Consider the following 19,285-nt stretch of genomic DNA (forward strand, 5'->3'; position numbering starts at 1 on the left):
ATGGTCTGGCAGTGTGTTTAGCGCTCACCACCATGTGCACCAGCTTGTTGCTCGTGTACAGCAGCCTTCGCGGCCAGAAGGAGCGGCCCCCGCAGCAGCAGCAACAACAGGCGCCCGTGACCAGCAGCGCGCCGCCGGCGGCGGAGAGCAGCCCCCAGCCGCGCCTTGTAGCCCCCGCGGGACAGCGGCCGCTGGACGGATACCTTGGCGTTGCGGACCACAAGGTGACTGCTTGCCCGCCAGCCTGCTCGCCACTCAGCCTGGGGATCCCGCACACCTGAGCCTTCCCCTTTCCCGGGGCTGGGAGGCGCCGTGAGTAGGTGCCGTTCTCGGAGGTTGGAATGGGAAGTGGACCAGCTGGGGTGGAGTGGGCTACTTCCTACTTGGTAGGAATTCCTATTTGGAGAAGGATGCAAAGTTTTTCAGGGAATAGGGATGCGGTGACTGGATCCCAAAGCCTAATTCCCTAGCAGGAACCGGTCCTGAAACTAGAATCCTCTGAGCACCGGGATTGCAGCTAATGGTGTGTGTCCAGTTGCTTAAACCTTAGGTTTGGCAACCAAGTCTCGCCCTGATGAGAGGAAAACCCAGAGGGTGCGAGGAACAGCCCCAGCATTCCTCCCTTCGGAACCGGAGGGGAAGACGCAGCCAACCTAGCCAGTGGTCGCTGCCCAGCCTCACAGGTTCCCCTCTGATCTTTCCTCCGGATTGCTGTGGGCTGAATTACCTCAGCCCTGGGGAGCGGTGCCCAGGCAGGCGCGGAAGACTTGAGGCACAAACTCAGCTTCTATTGGCTTGAAAGCCTGTTTTCCTCTGCCTTCCGGGAAGTGCTGCATGTTGGCTCATAATTAATAAGATGAATTTTTTTTTTTAAATTGAGCCTTCTTTCCCTGGTATAATAAATCTCTGGTTTCAGTGTATGAAGCCTTTGGGAGAATCCTAATCAAGTTTCCTGATTTTGAAGATAATTTTAATGCAGTTTAAATGCATCCCTCACTATTTGAAGATGCTAATATATTTTTATTAAAGCATACTTCCACTCTGTATCTACTCTATAAAGCTACAGAATTTCTTGAAATTTCCCAACTCTTTTACTTTTTATATTTCCAAATTTTATGGTTGTGAATTAAAGTAATATTTCACAGATGCTCCTTTTGTATGAAAACAGCTCTTAGCTTGCATGATAAAACCAAACTTTTAAAAAGTGACAATAAAAATATTGCCATTCACCTGTGCAATGAATAATGCTAAGGATTTGGTGGGCTCAAAAGAATTCAAGGCAAAACCCCATCTTTGGGGATCCTAGAAGGCCTGGGTGTGGAGGTGCAATGTGTCCTGAAATATGTATAGACAGACAAACCCATAGACATAAATGTATATTAAATGTTAGGTATAAACAGTACTGTGGGTGCAGAAAGGAAGAAAGACCACAGTCCTCTCAGAAGGAGCATGGGAGGTTTCTTTGAGAAGGTGGAACTTGTACTGAAATTTCAGGGAAGCAGAAAGGAGGGGGCAATTTGAGTAGAAAAAGATTATTTTGTTGGGGGGTGGGGTCTGGTTGACTTAAAATCCAAAATCAGAAGGTGGTAGGTTTTATAATCACAGTTTCAGCTTTCTTTCTTGGTTGTCAATTGACTATATACTTTGGATCTGCTTGTGCAAGCAACCCATAAGGGCTGAAGTTCTAGGAAAGTTTTGACATTGGCTTCTGACTATGGATGTATATAATGTTTATGTGTACTTGTGTCTGATGAATTGAACTTGTAGATTTTCATGGCAATTGTTGAGTGGAAATGGCTATCTAACATTTGTGAAGCTTTGATTAATAGGAATGCCAAAAAGATCGATTTACTGAAAGATTTGATCTGCTTTTGGCAAGATATTTCTAATACTTTCCTTTTTGTATTCTGCTGCTACACAGATACCAGTTAAGAATATTGATAGTTTCTCCTTTTCAAAATAATGTTTATTCACTCAGACGTTTAATTCTATCTATTTTCAATGTATCAGACCTTATACAGTTAAAATTAAGAACATTCCTTTTCTACTTTGGAAGAAGCATTGAAACTCTACATGAAAAAAATAAATAATTTATAGTTAAAGAATTTTATAAACTGTGAAGTGCTATGTGAATGATAAATATTGTGTGAAAATCTTTGGAATTCTTGGCAAGAAAAAGATCTTCTATGCAAATCATTATCATTATCAATGGGAGAATTCTTTCATAGAAATCCAACATATCACAAAATTCCATATCCAAGTTCTCAAGGAAGTTTACCCTGTTCCAAGCAAAGGAACAAATCCAAATTTAAAATCCATATTTTCTCTTTACTCAATATCCCAAATTGTCCCACAGAACTAAATATAACTTCTGCTCAAAATGTATTCACCGAACCTCTTTACTGCTACTATTTAGCTGGCTGGAAATTAGGCAGAGTTGCATTTCCTTTGGCCATCTGAAGGTGCATGTGTAAAATGTTTATGTCTACTCCAAAACTTGCTGTTTTATTAGGTTTTGTTTGACATCTTCTTATAGTCTTTCTTAGGCAGATGCGAAAATCATTTGTCAAAATATTGCTAAGAATTGTTTTCCATGATTAACACCAGGGAGGGTAAGAAATGAAAGCCTTCGTATTCTTATTATATTGCCAGATGATACTCAGATTGCTTTTTTTTTTTCACTCTCACATCAGGCCTCAGAAAAATTATAGGATCTGCTGAATGTGATGACCACGAAGCCATATGCTGCTGCATATTGAATCAGAATTCCAACAGACTTTTTATTTGCCATTGATTTACAGAGTCTTGAGAGAGTTACACATACTATTTAGGAAACGGTTCACATCTCCATAGCTGGAGGTCCCAAAGACTGATAAATATGTAGTGTTTATGTTCAGTTACATGATGGTATTAACATTATAACTCCAAGATTAAATTCAACAGGTGGTCCTAATCCCCAGCACCTGAATTTTACAAATTACAGCCTGTCTGCAATGATAGTCTTGTCTCATATGGCTGCAGACTAAATTACTGTTGAGATTAAATCACTATGTGCTTTTTTTTTTTTTTTTTTTTTGGTTGAAAGATACCCTGCAAGTCAAGTCAGTGATGAGCGGTATGTGTTGGAGCTTAAAATACCACTTTCCATGGTCACATTCCCTATTTCCTCTTTCACAAACGATGTGAGCTGCAATTGTAATTCCAGTGTGACTAAATGAAGGTTACTCAGAGTTTCTTGAATAATGAAGGCATTTCGTTTTTCTCTTAGTCTTTCTCAGTCCTCTTCTCAGAACTTTTTCCCACAAATATTCCATCAACTCATTTACATCTTGTTGGATGTCCATCACTGCAGCTACTGTATCTGTATTCTGCCATTACTATCCTAGTTTTTATTTTTTGGAAGCCATTGATTTCTAACTAGATTGGCCAGATATAATTGGGAAAAAAAATTTTCATGGCTGTGAGAACTTCTGCATTTAGAACTGTAGCATAATGGATAACCAAACTCTCTTTCTCTCCCTCTCCCACCCCACCACTCTTTCATAGACACACACATACACACACAATACACACACACTTGGTTAGCAACTATCAAAAGACAGATCCAAGTCTTGTAGCAGAGTGTATGGGGACATAGAATGCAATTCAGTTCCCAGTCTGGATCTGGTCGGGGTAGATAAAGTCATTTGCCATCTGGTGGACCCTGTGAAATGAAATTGTGAGCAGATTCCCCTTTCCAGTGGACAGGGCCTTATCACAGAAGGCCCATAGTCACATGGACTGCCCTTTTCTGAGATGACTTATGAAAGGGCTGTGAGTGATCAATGGGGGCTGAAGCTGAGCAGCTATCTCCCCGCCTCAGGAGTAGCCCCCAGGGGTAGATTTCACACATAACAAAACCATGGCTTTGTCCTTGGCTCTTTCCTTCCTTAGGCACTCAGTTATTCAGACAAATCAAAACTGCTTAGAGGTAACGGTACTAGTACTATCACTATTAATCCTAGATGTCCAGTTAGAAGGATAAAACAAATCAATGCAAGAATTTTTTTAAATTATCCAAAGCCGAAATAAAGGAACATGTCATATAACTTTTTAAAAAATATATGGAATAAGAATTCTCCTTTTAGAAAATTCATAGACAAGTTTATGTCATTCGTTAGACCCTATTTGATGGCACTGGAATAATCCAATGCCTGATAGACCATTTGGATCTCAATGAAATTCAAAGTGAGCTAATTTTCAGTGAGCAGGTATTACAAAATGTGATCTGCTGCTGCTGATGAAGTCATTGCCACAAAGCATCAAACAAAAGGAATCAAGAAATGTACTATTTTTTAATGGATAAGGAGTTACAATAGGTGGTTACTTTTAACAAGAGAAGTGTTTGTTTAACATTTAAAATACAAAAACTTCTTTAATTCCATGACAGCTAGGAGCATATTTCCAGATTCCCCTTCATAGTAATCCTAGGGCACCATCATCTTCCTGTTCCTAGCAGATTAGTTTGACCTGGCTCCCTCTGAGTTCTAGGAATATTGGATTTCTTGCTAATTTCCATCCCCTCAGGATCTTTGCACTGCTGTATCCTTTTCCTGGAAGCTCTTTCCCAAGGGTTTTTTTCATGGTTTGTTCACTCTGGCCATTCATTCCTCAGATCACATGTCATCTTCTGTGAATCACATTCTTCAGTCCCTCCTCAACAGTCATTCTCTATCATATTAGCTTCTTTTATTTTCCTTGTAGCATAGTAACGTCCAGAAAAATCTTAAAGTGTATTTGTCTCTGGTCTACTCTCCCCTAACTAAAGTCTAAGTGCTATGACAGCCAAGTCTTTGTACATCTTGTTGACCAGTTCAATTCCAGGACCTAGACTAGTACCTGGCACTTAGTAGGTGCGCGATAAATATTTATTGAAAGAGGCCATTAAAGGTGAGGAGAAGTACAGAGCTACTTCGCCTTTTATCTCTGCTTGAAACATCAGTATAATCCTAAAGCCCTAGCTCTCGCATTTTTTCCAAATTTGTTTAATAATAATAACAATAATATTAACTATGGGGTGGAATGAGGGGAATGATTTAAAACAAAAGAATGTTTGAAAATATGATGTAGGAATCTACATTTTAATGAGCTTCTTTTGCAATTCTTGTATACATTCAAGTCTGAGAATCACTAAAATTTTGTATACATTGAAGTCTGAGAATCACTGAAATTTTGCAGTTTTTTACATTTTATTGCTATTGGAGATTAAACCAAAGGGTTCTTTGACACTGAGCTGGATCCCTGCCCCCCCCCACTTTTTTCTATGAATCCGTCTTTAATAATATCTTTTTTTTTTTTTTTTTTGTACCAGGAATTGAACTCAGGGAAAATCTACCACTGAGCCACATCCCCAATCCTATTTTGTGTTTTATTTAGAGACAGAGTCTCAATGAGTTGCTTAGCACCTGGCTTTTGCTGAGGCTGATTCAGCCTCCCAAGCCACTGGGATCACAAACATGTGCTACCATGTCCATGGCCCTTTTTATCTTTTATTTTGAGACAGGGTCTCACTAAGTTGCTGAGGCTGGCTTCAAACTTGCAACCCTCCTGCCTCAGCTTCCTAAGTCATAAGGTTACAGGTATGCACCATCACTCCTGGCTGTTTAAAAATTTTAGTCATCACAATGAGTAGTTCTGAAGTTATTCATTTTGAGCTTGTTGAACTGATCATACCTGGTAATAGATATTCATCAAAAGTTGTTTTTAAATTGAGCATTCTAGGGGAAGAACACAGTTTCTACCCTCAAAAACCTTTGAACTAATTGGATAGAAAAGACAAAGAATTAAGAAAATTTAAATGCAAAGCAAGTGTTGAATAATAGTATGAAACCAGGAAACAATAAGTCAAGAAACTGACACTAAAAAAGAGGCAATTTCTGCGATCAACTATAAAATAAGTTAAATACTATTATTGCCTTAGAAGTTTGTAAAGTTTTTAAATTAGCATTCCATTATTTATTAACCCCTTATATGGATTTATGTGTGTGTGTGTGACATCCAGTGAATGGTTAGTAACAACTTGTATATCAAAGCAACTTCAAAACTTTATTGATTTTACATTCAAAATATTCTCTTTATGATTTTCCTTTTGCATGGCATAGGGTTTCCTGGACTCTTGGAAGGAACTAACCTGGTCTGACCATCTCTGTAACATATGATAACCACCATATCCAAGCTAAATCTCATCATTTGTGCTCTGATGAATATGAATATAATTGTGTTGGTCACATGACAGAATATTTGCAACCAGATCTGTCCTGGAAACATGGTACCTGTTTTTTAGAGGTGAATTTCCAAAGCCTCTAGGGTTAGGTGGCCATGAAATATAATTCCTGTCTTGCAAATATTAGGATAAAGGGAGATTAAAAATGAGAAGAGCCTTTGAAATGTTAAAACATATCATCCATCAACAAGTATATCCATTATATACTCTTTGAGCAGCTGTGTAGGATCTTAAGTACAGAAAGACAGTGAATGATCATCTCTTAAATAATATTATTACCCACACCCTTGAACTTGATCCAAGAGAAGAATTCCCTTGGGAGCCAGTGAATTTATGATCAAATGATTGCTAAAACTTGGGGACAGGGATATTTATGAGATGTACTCCAATTCTTTTCCACAAGCTCTTTTAATCTTAAATGCTTATTCTGGGCCTGGGACAAATAAACATTTTTATTGCATGCTCTATTTTTCCCAGATAAAAATCACAGGGATGTATGTTCTCAGCTTAGACAGCTCAGCCAGAGGGAAGCGTTCCTTGACATGTAGCCCAGGTTAGATCTGAGCTGTGTGTTTTGTCTTCATAGCTGGAATCCCATGGTAATACTTATTCTGGTTTATTGTTATTTCTTGTCTAAAATAGTCTGCCTTCCCTGCTAGACAGGCAGCTTTTGGAAGCTGGGGATTTTTTTTCTCTCTCTTTTTGTGCCATTGTGTTCCCAGGCCTTAACATAACGCCTTCAATAAATATTTGCCAAATGAATGAGTATTATCTATGTAAGGATTTTAAATTTCTTCTAACATAAGCATACCTCAAGAGTTTCTGACCACGTTAGAGTTACTGAAAAGGAATGACTTCAAATCATAAATATCAATTTCTCCCGCCACAGTTTGTAGTTCTACCTTCTTGCACTAATCAGATCTCTTAAAACATACTCAGAATTTTCAAGCTACATGGGATACTTAAAAATCATCAAAAGGAATTCATGAGTGATTGTATGATTTGCCCAAGGTCATGGGTTAGTGGAAGAGCTAGGGATAAAATGTGAGTCTCTGACATTAACATCACTACCACAGGGAAATTCAGTGCCAATATCTTTTTAAGCAGCAACTCAACGTTATCTGGACAGAATTTATTAAAATGAAGAGCCCTGGCATACCCAGTTATGGGAAAGAAATAAATATTTAAAGATCTTATTATTCTAAAATGAATATAAGAAAATGCCTCTAGATAGTTAAAAAGCCCCTTCCACCAATGACTGACTTTGCAATGGGTACTCTAAAGGCGGCATGAAATTCATGGTACTAATTTAATTTGAGCAATTTGCAAATAAGAGTGGATTTTGCCTTTAAAAAGTCCACGGAGCCAAAAGGAGTGTCATGTTTAATTATTTGCAGAAAATGCCATGCCCAGACCACTCATTTAGCTGAATTACCTTCTCCACAGTGGGGAAGAAAACATCATCAGGAGACTCAGTTAACCAACTGTTTGAGGAACTGCCATTCTGCAAATATCATTGACTCCCCCTAAATTCTGAGATAGAATACTTACTCTGAATTACTTCAGGCAAATAAAAAACCACTTTATCTATGGTAGGGAAAATTAACCTTGATAGTTGTTGTAGCTCAGAATGAAAAGGAAACTTTTTAAAAATTATTATATTCTCTCTTCATGGGTAGGGAGGTGTCTGTAGAGTTCCTGGGAACCTCACAGAGTCTTAGTGTACTCGGGTAGCCTGAAATGCAGAGTTAAACAATTATTTCTTATAAGGAAGCATATTCTCGAAATTAATTGCACATATGGGACGTCTCCACTGGCTGAACTGCAAGCATTGTTGCACTTCTATTCACAGATCTGCTTATGTTCTTTGCATTCTTCCAGTGGCTTCCCGTTGCCTAGAGGATTGAGTTCAAACACCTTAGGAAGGCTCGACAGGGTCTGCCTGGCCTACTTTCCAATCTCACCTCCCACAGTTCCCTTCAGCCCAGGTTCACATGCCCTGGAAACACAGCTTGCTGATTCACACTTACCAGATTTTCTTTCAGCAAGAACTACCCATTTCTCCTTTAATTTGCCAGGTAAGGAACTAATCATTCATTAAGATCCAGCTCAAGCATCTCCTTTCTAAAATTTTTCCCATGTGTAACCTTCATGTAGAGTAGATCTGACATTCCCTGAGGCCACCCATGCAACAGTCCATCAACCTTGTATTGGCTGAGCATTTACCATGTATTGGCATGATGGGGAAGAGGAAACAAGATGAAGTACCTAATTCCTGACCATGGGTAAACCATCCAAGGAAATAAATTTAGTCATGGCACTTAACCATGGGGACTCTTCTTGGAAATGCATCTTTAGGCTATTTCATTCTTATACAAACATCATAGAATATACTTACACAAATTAAGATGGCTACAACATCACTTGGTGACATATCCTTATGAGACCCTGTCGTATATGTAGTCTGTCATTGACCAAAATGTCATTATACCATATGCATGACTGTATTATACTTAGTATGCTTTGGCAAGTACTGAAATAGTCTTGGCATCTTGTGCCTGCCTCTGATCACACAATTTTGCAATTCTTTGTCCTTACACTTACTCTAGGAGTAGACTAACTTCTTGAAGCCAAGAATGTACTTTATCCATGCTGGTATCTCCAGAACCTTGAACTATTTCTCATATGTGTCAAAATTCAATAAGTCTTTGTTATATGTTGGGTAGGCAGAGTCCTGTCGTGATTATAGCAAGTCTGGCTCATAGACTTTCTTATGGGAATGGACCAAAATGATAAATGGGGGCAGAAGGACTTTGCATAAATGCCTTGCATAACTTTAATTTCTTCTCTCCCTTTAAAATAGAACATCACTTGATCACCCTTCCAGAATGGTAGAACAGGTGTTGAGATGCAATGACGCCCATATTTGAGAACAGTTTCTGATCCTGGGAGGCAGGGGGACATACCCAAGCTTTTAACTTGTAAGTCACATTACTTCTAGGCCTGATCTAGTCTGGAGAAGAGGTTAAACAATATTTGCTCACTCCCTCCTTTATTAAAATAATATCTTGTGGCTAGCACTGTGTCCAGGGCCCAGGAGGCAACAGATGATGAATAAGTCTGCCTCCACAGAACTTACATCTATTGGAGAGGCAGAGAAGTAGAATTACAGTGCAGATTTGGATAGAAATCTTTACATTGCTACAGAGACTGGATTTTATCCTGAAGCCTTTGGGGGAATCTGTAAAAGGAAAAGCATATGAGTAACTCCATCAGATGTGTATCTTAATGGGTCACTCTGGCTTTGACATTGCATAGATTAGAGTAGTCCTGGGTTATGAGAAGTGGGACCAGTTAAAAGGCTGTTGTTGTGGTTTGAGGGAGTGAATGATCCAGACGTGGCCAGAGGATGAAAACACCTAAGGTTTCTGCCTACCCTAAGTTTCTGTGGTTGCCCACCCTACAGTGTTCATGCAGACAGTCAGAATGAGGCTGCTCCAATAGCAGAAGGTTTGTGGTTCAAGATTGCCTCCCAATAATAGTTGGTGAAAAGAGTTTGAAGATGATTCCCAGATGGCACTTTAACTTCGCCTAATTTCAAACCTTACTGTGCATCTTAATACCACATACTGACTTGAGCAAAACGGGAAGCAGTGGTGTTATGGTTAGGACTGAAACAAGCTGTTCATGGAGACTCCATAATGCATGCTGGTGGCAACAGGAATTAAACCCTCCACCTGCAGCAGAGCCAGTGGGATATGAAATAAATGTGCTGGCAGGAACTTTACTATGTAACAATTCTACAGTGGGGTAGGCAGACTTTATTCTAGAATAATCTTGTCAGGGGAGATTGTTGCATAATAAATCTTACCAGGTATAGATCCATTGGATAAGTATGGGTAAAGAGTGGTTTCCTCTCCTTTCATTTCCCACATAACTATAGAGAGAGCAATTACCGTTCTTTTAAATCACTTAAGTTTGTTAACAACTTCTAGGGAAAGTTTCCATTCCACTTTCATCAGAAGGAAATTGGCCATAAAGTAATGTAAAACTTGTCAAGAGGGAGTCTGGTTCCTAATTCACTCAAAAGCGTTTGATTGGGAACAAAAATGTATACTGTACATCTAAATGAACTTCAGGTTTATGGGACCATATCTGGAGTTGTTGGCATTGTCACACCTGCCAGGCTGCTATCAGGGATATACTCAAGTTGTCTCACATTACCTGAAGTGGTATCTGTTCCACTCTGCACTGAAAATCATAAAGCTGATTCATTTCATTTTTATTCCACTTATACGAGTTTTGAACAATGAAAGCACAGAAAATGATAACATGCTGCTTATAGTCCAGTACACAGAGAAGGGAAAAGGGAGTGGGAGCTTGTGGGTAGTTCCCATTCCCAAGGCTCCAGCCGCAGCAAGAAGATTTACTTTGGTGCCCTAGGCATCACTAATTCCTTGAAGAATTATGCCCACTACTCTCATTAACAATTGTATGTGGGTTTGGGCTCAGCATGAAATGTGATGAGTTATTTAGTCTAGAAATTGAGAAATAAGCCTCCGAGAAAGATACCTTGAAGAATAGAGTATCCCCACTTAATAAGCCTGCAGTGGTGAAGGGTTGTCTTGATCTGTTTTGCACTGCTATCACAGAACTACAAACACTGGTAACTTATAAAGAACATATATATTTATTTCTTATAGTTCTGGAATCTGGAAGTTCATGATCAAGCCACAGGCATTGGGTGTCTGGTGAAGGCTGCATCCTGCAGGGATGGGGAGGGAGACCATGATCTCACATGGCTGAAGGTAGAAGGATTCCCTCTGTGGAATTCCCTGGTGAAGACATCTAATCTCATTCATGAAGGAGGAGCCCTTGTGGCCTGGTTCCTCTTAGAGTCTCACCTTCTAATACTGTCACTTTGGCAACACCTTAAATTTGTAGGTGATACATCAAAGCCGTAACAGGTAAAGATATTATAACTAAACCTAGAACCAAGAAAAGAACCAATGACAAATAGCATCTGTTGCTTCTTGTCTATTATCAGAGGGACTCAATATGTACAGACATGAAATGTTGATTGGGTTCCAGAATGGCAAGTAAGGGTGGATTGTCAGGGACTCTGCGGTATCTAGAAAGGCTCAGAGCCATTTGATGTTATTACATTTAAATATGACCTGATGTCCTGTTTGATAACAGAATATCAATGTTCAAAAGAGGAACTTAGTTAAAAATAAGTTTATCTGACTAGAACCCATGACAACTGGGGAAGAATAGCAACTGGCTTTTTTTCTGGAATGAATGCTATAGTGCTGCTATACGATGAGCAGGCTCTGGCCCTCGAGGGAGTTATGAATCTCAATATTGACTAGTCTGCAAGTGAAGGACTGTTCTTAATTGCCCCATGGAGCATCCAAGCCTTTGGAAGTTCTGAAGGATGGAAAGGGATCAGAAGTTTCGTTATCAGTCTTCTGGGATTTTGTGCCAACCTAGGAAGACCAAAACTCAGCAGTATTTCATGCAAACTATGCCTGTAGACCATCTTAGAGAATAGGGAATGTCTTTTTCTGGGAAAATCTTCCTCGCTTCATCCCCACTGTAGTGGGTCAAAGCAGAAATAAGGAAGAACAGAGCCACAATGCTAGTTTGGAAAGACAAAGGTTACCCCTCCCAGTGGTAAATGCATATGTATTAATGTCTCCTCAAAATGGCAGAGGGCAGAAAGAGGAAAGTAGCAATTATTCATAAATCTACCACTAAAACATAATTACTGTTGATACATTCATGTACTTCTTTACAAACATTTTCATAGGTATCAAGATGTATTTATATAAATATAAACCTTAATATAAATATAATATATAAATTATTATTATAAATATAATATATATAGATATATTATATAAATAGAATCCTTAATATATTTCCTTCCCATTTTTGTACATCTGTGCTAGATATGTGGTATCTGTGTGTGTGGTTTGCCAATATGATGTGATGGATGGCATAAAGGTGGGTAGGTATGAGTTTACTTTTAGATCCTAACTATAAAGACTTCACTTGTTTAATACTTAAAACCAAAGTATATTCCATTAGAGTTGGAATTATTAGGAAATGTGTCATGGTCCTGGTGCTGAAGTGTCCACATGCTGATCATGAGGTACACTCATCCGCCCTCCTGTCCACATGCCCCTCCCCGCTTCTCCCCTGTAGCTCACATGTACCTTCCAACACTTTTCAATGTGGAGGTGCATCCAGCTCTCTCCCCGACTCCAGCCAGTTTGCCCAGCTGCAGAATATGTTCCAGACAATGATGTTTGATACATCATTTCTAATAGTCCCTTAATTCTTCTTGCCCCTTTTCTCTAAATTTCCTCTAACCTGTCAGTAGCTGCTTCAGGGTGTGGCCGATGGTGGTGGTGGTGGTGGCCCACCATGGCACTTCAGGACACTGTTAGAAGTGATCACCAGCTTTTTGGTGTGTGGGGCAGCCCCTTCCACATATACGACCTCGAAAATGCCTTTATTTTCTGGACTTTAGTCTCTGTGATTTAATTCCTTGTTCATAAATAGTTCGAATACAGTCCCCTATGCGTATGTAGGGTAGGTTTGCTTTGACATAACTGTCTCTTCTTAAAAAAAAAAAAATTATAGCATGATTAAAAGTACTAACTTCTTCTTAATTAGTGACCTCATCTATATTTCTTTTTCATCTTCTAGTTTTATAAAACACTTTAATTCCTTATTTTAACCCAACTTATTGAATTCTATGGCTATTTTTCCTTACTTTATTTATTTATTTATATTTGATCTCTGAGCTACTCTTTATATCTTACGCTTTTCAGAATGTGCTCTGATACCTTGATTTTGGCATAATCTCAGAACTCATTTTTCCTCTAGTCCATGGATAGAATAATTCTGTCATTAGAGACACTGGGACCTCCCTCTCTCATGGAAGTCTACTGGCAGGAAATATTTGTATGTCTTGGTTAGTGGCTTCCAAAGAGTCAAGTCTAAATAACACCAGAAAGCTCTGACAGCAAGCTCTTTATCAACTCAGTCCTTTACTTTACTGCCCAAGTCCTCCTTTATACTCTAGATTAAAGAATCACTTAATCTTTAATAATTCCTCTCCTCTTCCTCCTCCTTCTGTTCTTCTGAATACTTTTATTGTGTGTGTGAATATATATATATATATGTATATATATATGTATATATATATATGTGTATGTGTGTATGTATATTTGTGTATATATATCTTAAAATTTGACATTTTAGTCATTTATAAATGTTCCATTCATTGTTCACACTTGTCTTATGCAACTATCACTACTACTTCTTTCCAAAAATTTTTACTACGCCTAACAGAGAAGCTGTAAATATTAAGCAATAACTCACCATTTTCCCATCCCCAAGTTCCTGATAACCTGAATTTAACTAGTCTAAATATTTCCTTTAAGTCTAATCTCACCTAATGTTTGCCACAAAGGAAGGCCTCATCTGACTGAAGGTAGGAGGGCAAGAGAGAACCAACTTCTCCATCAAGCCCCTTATAAGGGCATCTAATCCCATCTGTGTCTGATGAACATCAGTTAGCACAGTATTTTCAGGGTTCCTCCGTGTTGTAGCAGGTGTCAGAACTTCATACCATTTTAAGACTGAATACTAGTCCATTGTATGGCTATACCACATTTTGTTTATCTGGTCATCTATGGTGGATTCCTGGGCCATGTCTACCTTTTGGCAATTGAGAATAGTGCTATAGTGAACTTGGTGATCCTGTTCCCTATCTACAGGGTCGCCCTCCTTTTCCTCCTTTTTTAAATATTTTTTTGGTATAAGGGATTGAACTCAGAGGCACTGGACCACTGAGCCACATCCCCAGCCCTATTTTGTATTTTATTTAGAAACAGGGTCTCACTGAGCTGCTTAGCACTTCACTTTTGCTGGGCCTGGCTTTGAACTCATGATCCTCTTGCCTCAGCCTCCCAAGCCGCTGGGATTACAGGCATGTGCCACCACACCCGGCTCTTTTCCTCCTTTTTTCCTTTCCTTCAGTCCCATGGCAGCACCTGAATCTTGGTTCTCAGACCTGTGGGGCTGCTCTGCTTCCAGCTGTGCCACCTCCATACACACACACACACTCAAGCAGAAATAGAAATTTTAAAATAAAGAGAAGTTAATGATTGCACTAATTATATTTCTATGTCTAAAAATTATCTAAAATTTTTTGAAAAACTATAGAAAAATTAGAAGAGGGAGAATGTTCCCATAATTCTACCACTTTAATACAAGCGACATACTTTTATATAAGTGATATGTTTTTAATATGTTATATATTATTAAATATAATTATTTAATATAAGTGAATATATTTAATATAAGTGATATAATTTTGATTTACTTGTGCCAAATTTTACATTGAATTCTTTTAAAACCTTTTTTTGTGAGCAGATTAAATTGTTTTTAAAATTGTATATGGTTTTTGTTTTGCTGATATGAAAGTAGCTGTTAAGGTTTCCTTTGGTAGTGCTTGCCTCTTACATCTTTTCCATCCTATAATTTTCAGTCTTTCTGTGTACTTACATTTCATCTATGTCCAGACCTGTCCCTAATATTTTCAAGGCTTACGAAGAGCACAAATGGAGAACCATATACATACTGATGTCTTTATTCAGTAATTATGTCCTCACTGAGGAAAGGTTTTCAAATTTCAAAGGTTTCATTTGATCTATTCCAGTTATGGATTTGATCAGAGTACTTCTCTTGCTCAGTTTTATTGTTTTGATTAGTAACTGAATCTTCATTAAATAAAAAGTATGCTTGAGAATTTTTATAGGAATTGCTTGACTGAAGTCTATCCATTTTCATTATTTTCCGTTTCCAAAGTGTAAACAGACTGCCTATTTATCTTTTCAGTTTTTCCCTCTAAGATTCCTTTTAATTCTCTTTTCCTACAATCTCAAATTCTGCTCATTCTCTGCCTCTGCCCCCTCCCCCACACTATGAAGCAACGGCACCATCCACAAGTCAGGGCATTTAGACAGTAGTGGCCTTTTGCTTCAAGGATATGTGGAGAAGCAGTTTTTCTGGACACAGCCATGGATGTGTGGGATTATAGATGGTGCTGTGACAAGAGTGACAGAAGTGCCCTGGGGTCTTTGATACAAGTCCTGTGTTTGGGGTCAGCTATGCCACTTACAGCTGCGCGTCTCAAACATTTGTGTACACATGAATCACCTGTGGGGCTTATCAAAATGCAGATTCTGAATCTCTAGGTCTGAGTGGGACTTGAGAACCAGCATTTCTAATGGGTGCCTAAGCAATGCTTCTGCTGTTGATCCATGATCCATATTTTAAGTGGAATTACTCAAGCGTAAAACCCAGATCAGGGATCCTCCCTTGTCTGATATTAAGAAAAACACTGTTGTGTCCTATATGAACTTATATAACTGGAACTTTTAAATTTAAATTTAGGAACTGTGTTTAAGATTATATTTAGATCATTTACATTTATTGTGTGTGGTTTTTGTTTTGTTTTATTTTGTTTTGTCACATAAAGCTGATATGTTGAGGTTTTTCCTACCATTTAATCGTTATTTTGTATCTGCTGGTTTCTTCCCTTTTACTTATTTAAGTCTTTCCTCCCTCCTCTGGGTTTATGCATTTTATTAATTTTGTCCTCACTTATTCTGTCATTTAACCTACACTGGTTTGGAAGTTAAACTCTTGATTTCTACTCACTTTATGTTATTCTTGAAATTTTAACATGCATACTTACCAAAGTCCTAAGTTACTTAACATATTTTAATTTATTCTTTTAAATTGACAAATAAAAATTATATATAATATATATATATATATATATAGTACAACATGATGTTTCAATAGATGTATATATTGTAGAAAGGCTAAATCAGCTAAATAACAAATGTATCAAAATATGTACCTCTTAATGAGGTGAAAACATGGGATATCTGTTCCATTAGCAATTTTCAAGTACATGATAGATTATTATTAACTATACAGTTCTCACCACATTGTACAATAGATCTCTTGAACTTATTCCTCCTAACTGAAATTTTGTTTCTTTTGAAATTCATTCCATTCCCTCTTCCTCCCTCTTCCTTCTAAACCAAGTCAACCTTTGGTAAACATCATTCTACTCACTACTTCTATGAGTTCAATTTTTTAGTTGGATTAATTAATATCTTTATCCCATTTCCAGATAATCCAAGGACATTAGCACTTTAACTCTGGTCACTGACCTATGTGTCAGCATGTTGTCATATTTTAATTACCTTCTATTAAGCCTAACAAATTGGATGAATACTAGCAATATTATTGTCGTCGTTCTAGACAGCAATTACTTATACAGATTCACCTGCCTATTATCCATTTCTTTGCTTATTATTCCTTCTTTCAAATTAGATCTCTTTTATCCTTCTTCCTGAAATACAGTTTTTGGAAACTCCACCCAAGAAATTCTATTGGTGGTAAACACAATTTTAGTTAATCTAAAAATATCTTTATTTTGTCCACATCAATTATTTTCTGTCTCAGTGTTTTGAAAACCTAATTTCTGTGTTTCCTTCTGGTCATTGTTGAAGTTGTATGATTTGCTGTGAGGCTATTGTCATTACTTTTTAGTTATATAAATCATATTATTCTCCTAAATACTATGTCTCTCCCTGTTCTGTGCTCTTCGTATTTGTCTCATTGTGCTGCATTCTGGGAATTTTCTTCTGATTCTTCTTTCAGTTTTCTAATTCTCTAATTAGCTGTATCTGATCTGCTGTGTAACTCATCCATCAAGTATTTTTCCCAAGTATTTTATTTTAATAATTCTATTTACCGTTTCTACAATATTTTTTACACATTGTCCTGGTCTATTTTTTGAAGTGCCTTCTTCCTTATTTACATTTTATTTCTGTGTCTGGCAACTTTAATATCTTAAATCTTTGCAAGTCTGATTTTTGCTTTTGGGCTGGTTCATTCAAAGGAATCTACTGTGTTGTTTGTGTATGTGTAGGTGTGCATGTTACTGTGACTTCATGTTCATCTGGACTCTGTTTGGGGAAGTCCTTAGTGACCTGAAACTAATTCCTGAAAGAAAGATTGCATTTTCTTCTGCCAGATTCCTAGGGGCCCCACCATCCAAGACCTCCCACTCTAAAAGGAGCCCAGACTTTCTGCAAACGTGCCAATTGTGTAAATGAAAAACACAAATCTGCGTGGTTTTCATGAATTCTCAATTTTTATAAAAAGAGGAAGATATTTGTGTCTTCTTCTCTTAGAGCCAAGGACTGAACAGACAGGTTTTCTTTTACTGTGCTTATGCTGGATATCTCTCTCTCTCTCTCTCTCTCTCTCTCTCATATTGAGATTGAACCCATGGGTGCTTGACCACTGAGCAGCATCCCCAGTCCTTTTTTGTATTTTTTATTTTAAGACAAGGTCTTGCTAAGTTGCTGAGGCTGACTTTGAACTGTGATCCTCCTGCCTCAGCCTCCCAAGCCCCTGGGATTACAGGCCTGAACTACCATGTCCAGTCCTAGTTTTCTCTTTCTGTGGGGCATGGCCTCCACATCTCACCTTACTGCTCAGGCTCAAGACTCTGCCTCCTGTCCCTCCACCAGCTGTGGAAATGCCAGGCTCTGAGCTAAAAGATTATCAATTACCCTTAAATTAGCCACTGTCTCCAGCCACTGCTCACTTTGCTAGGTATATATTCCAAGTTCCATTCTAGAGCTCTGTGGATCTTCCTTTTAACTCAGCGTAAGTTATAAAAATCGGGGAATATTTTCTTAAGTTATCTTTTCTCCTTATAATGTTACATAGATGAGATCACACCGAATGTATATCAATTTAAGCATCCTTAAAAGATTTCACAAGTGGCAAGGTGGAGAATTACAAAGACAGACTGGCAGCAATAATATTGTCTTTTCAAATGAAAACCTCCATCCTCAGATCCTCCAATCTGAAACTTCATCGTGTAGTAATAAGGTATGTTTTTACCAACAAACTGTTTATTATACAGATGTCTATTTGTGGAAGTACAGCTTTCTGTGTGGGATACAAGTTTTTATTCTCCTTGGGTGGAAGTTGCTGAATTGTATTGTAACCTGAGGCTTCACCTTTTGAGGATCTACCAGTTTTCCAAACAGGCTGCACCATTTACAGTCCCACCAGCAACGTGTTAAAATTTATGTGCATCATTGCCAACACATGTTACCCTGCCTTTTTTTTTTCTTTTAGCCATTCTAGTGGGTGTGAAATGATCTTGCTGTGGCTTTGATTTTCATTTCTCTAATGAATGAAGATGCTGAGCATCTATTCATGTGCTTATTGTCCACTGGTATATATTTTCTGGAGAAATTTCAATTCAGATCCTTTGCCCGTTTTTTTATTTGCCTTGTCTTTTTGTTGTTGAGTTGTAAGTATTCTTTATATACTTTTCACATGAAATGCACTATTTGAAAATTATGTTCTTTTTCTGTGAATTATCTTTTTACTTTCTTTCTCTACCCCACCTCCCCAGTACTGGGAATGAACCCAGGAGTGTTAATTTTTATTTAAGACAGGGTCTTGTTAAATTGCCAAGGCTAGACTTGAACTTATGATCCTCCAGCCTCAACCTCCTGAGTAGCTGAGATTACAGGGATTATAGGCCTGCACTACCATGCCCAGTCCTAGTTTCCTCTTTCTGTGGAGCATGGCCTCCAGGTCTCCCCTTACTGCTTAGGCTCAAGACTCTGCCTCTTGTCCCTCAACTGGCTATGGAAATGCAAGGCTCTAAGCTAAAGGATCATCAGTTACCTACTACACTTGGCTTAGTATCTCTGTAGTGTCTTTTGGAGCACAGACATTTTTTTTTTTTTAATTTTTTATTGTGGGTTGTTCAAAACATTACAAATTTCTTGACATATCATATTCCACACTTTGATTCAAGTGGGTTATGAACTCCCACCTTCACCCCATACACAGATTGCAGAATCACATCAGTTACACATCCATTGATTTACA

General features: G+C 38.2%; 1 protein-coding gene across 1 annotated transcript in view; it reads left to right on the top strand.

The window, feature by feature from the left end:
* The window catches only part of St6galnac5 (ST6 N-acetylgalactosaminide alpha-2,6-sialyltransferase 5), a 164,622-nt gene that overhangs the window by 1,916 nt on the left and 143,421 nt on the right, over nucleotides 1–19,285 (top strand). The window contains exon 3 of the mRNA XM_048814094.1: nucleotides 1–224. Coding sequence (XP_048670051.1) covers nucleotides 1–224 — 224 coding nt within the window. The remainder of the gene's footprint in view (nucleotides 225–19,285) is intronic.

Source organism: Marmota marmota, unplaced genomic scaffold (genome assembly GCF_001458135.2).
Source record: "Marmota marmota marmota unplaced genomic scaffold, marMar, whole genome shotgun sequence".
NCBI classification, from domain to species: domain Eukaryota; kingdom Metazoa; phylum Chordata; class Mammalia; order Rodentia; family Sciuridae; genus Marmota; species Marmota marmota.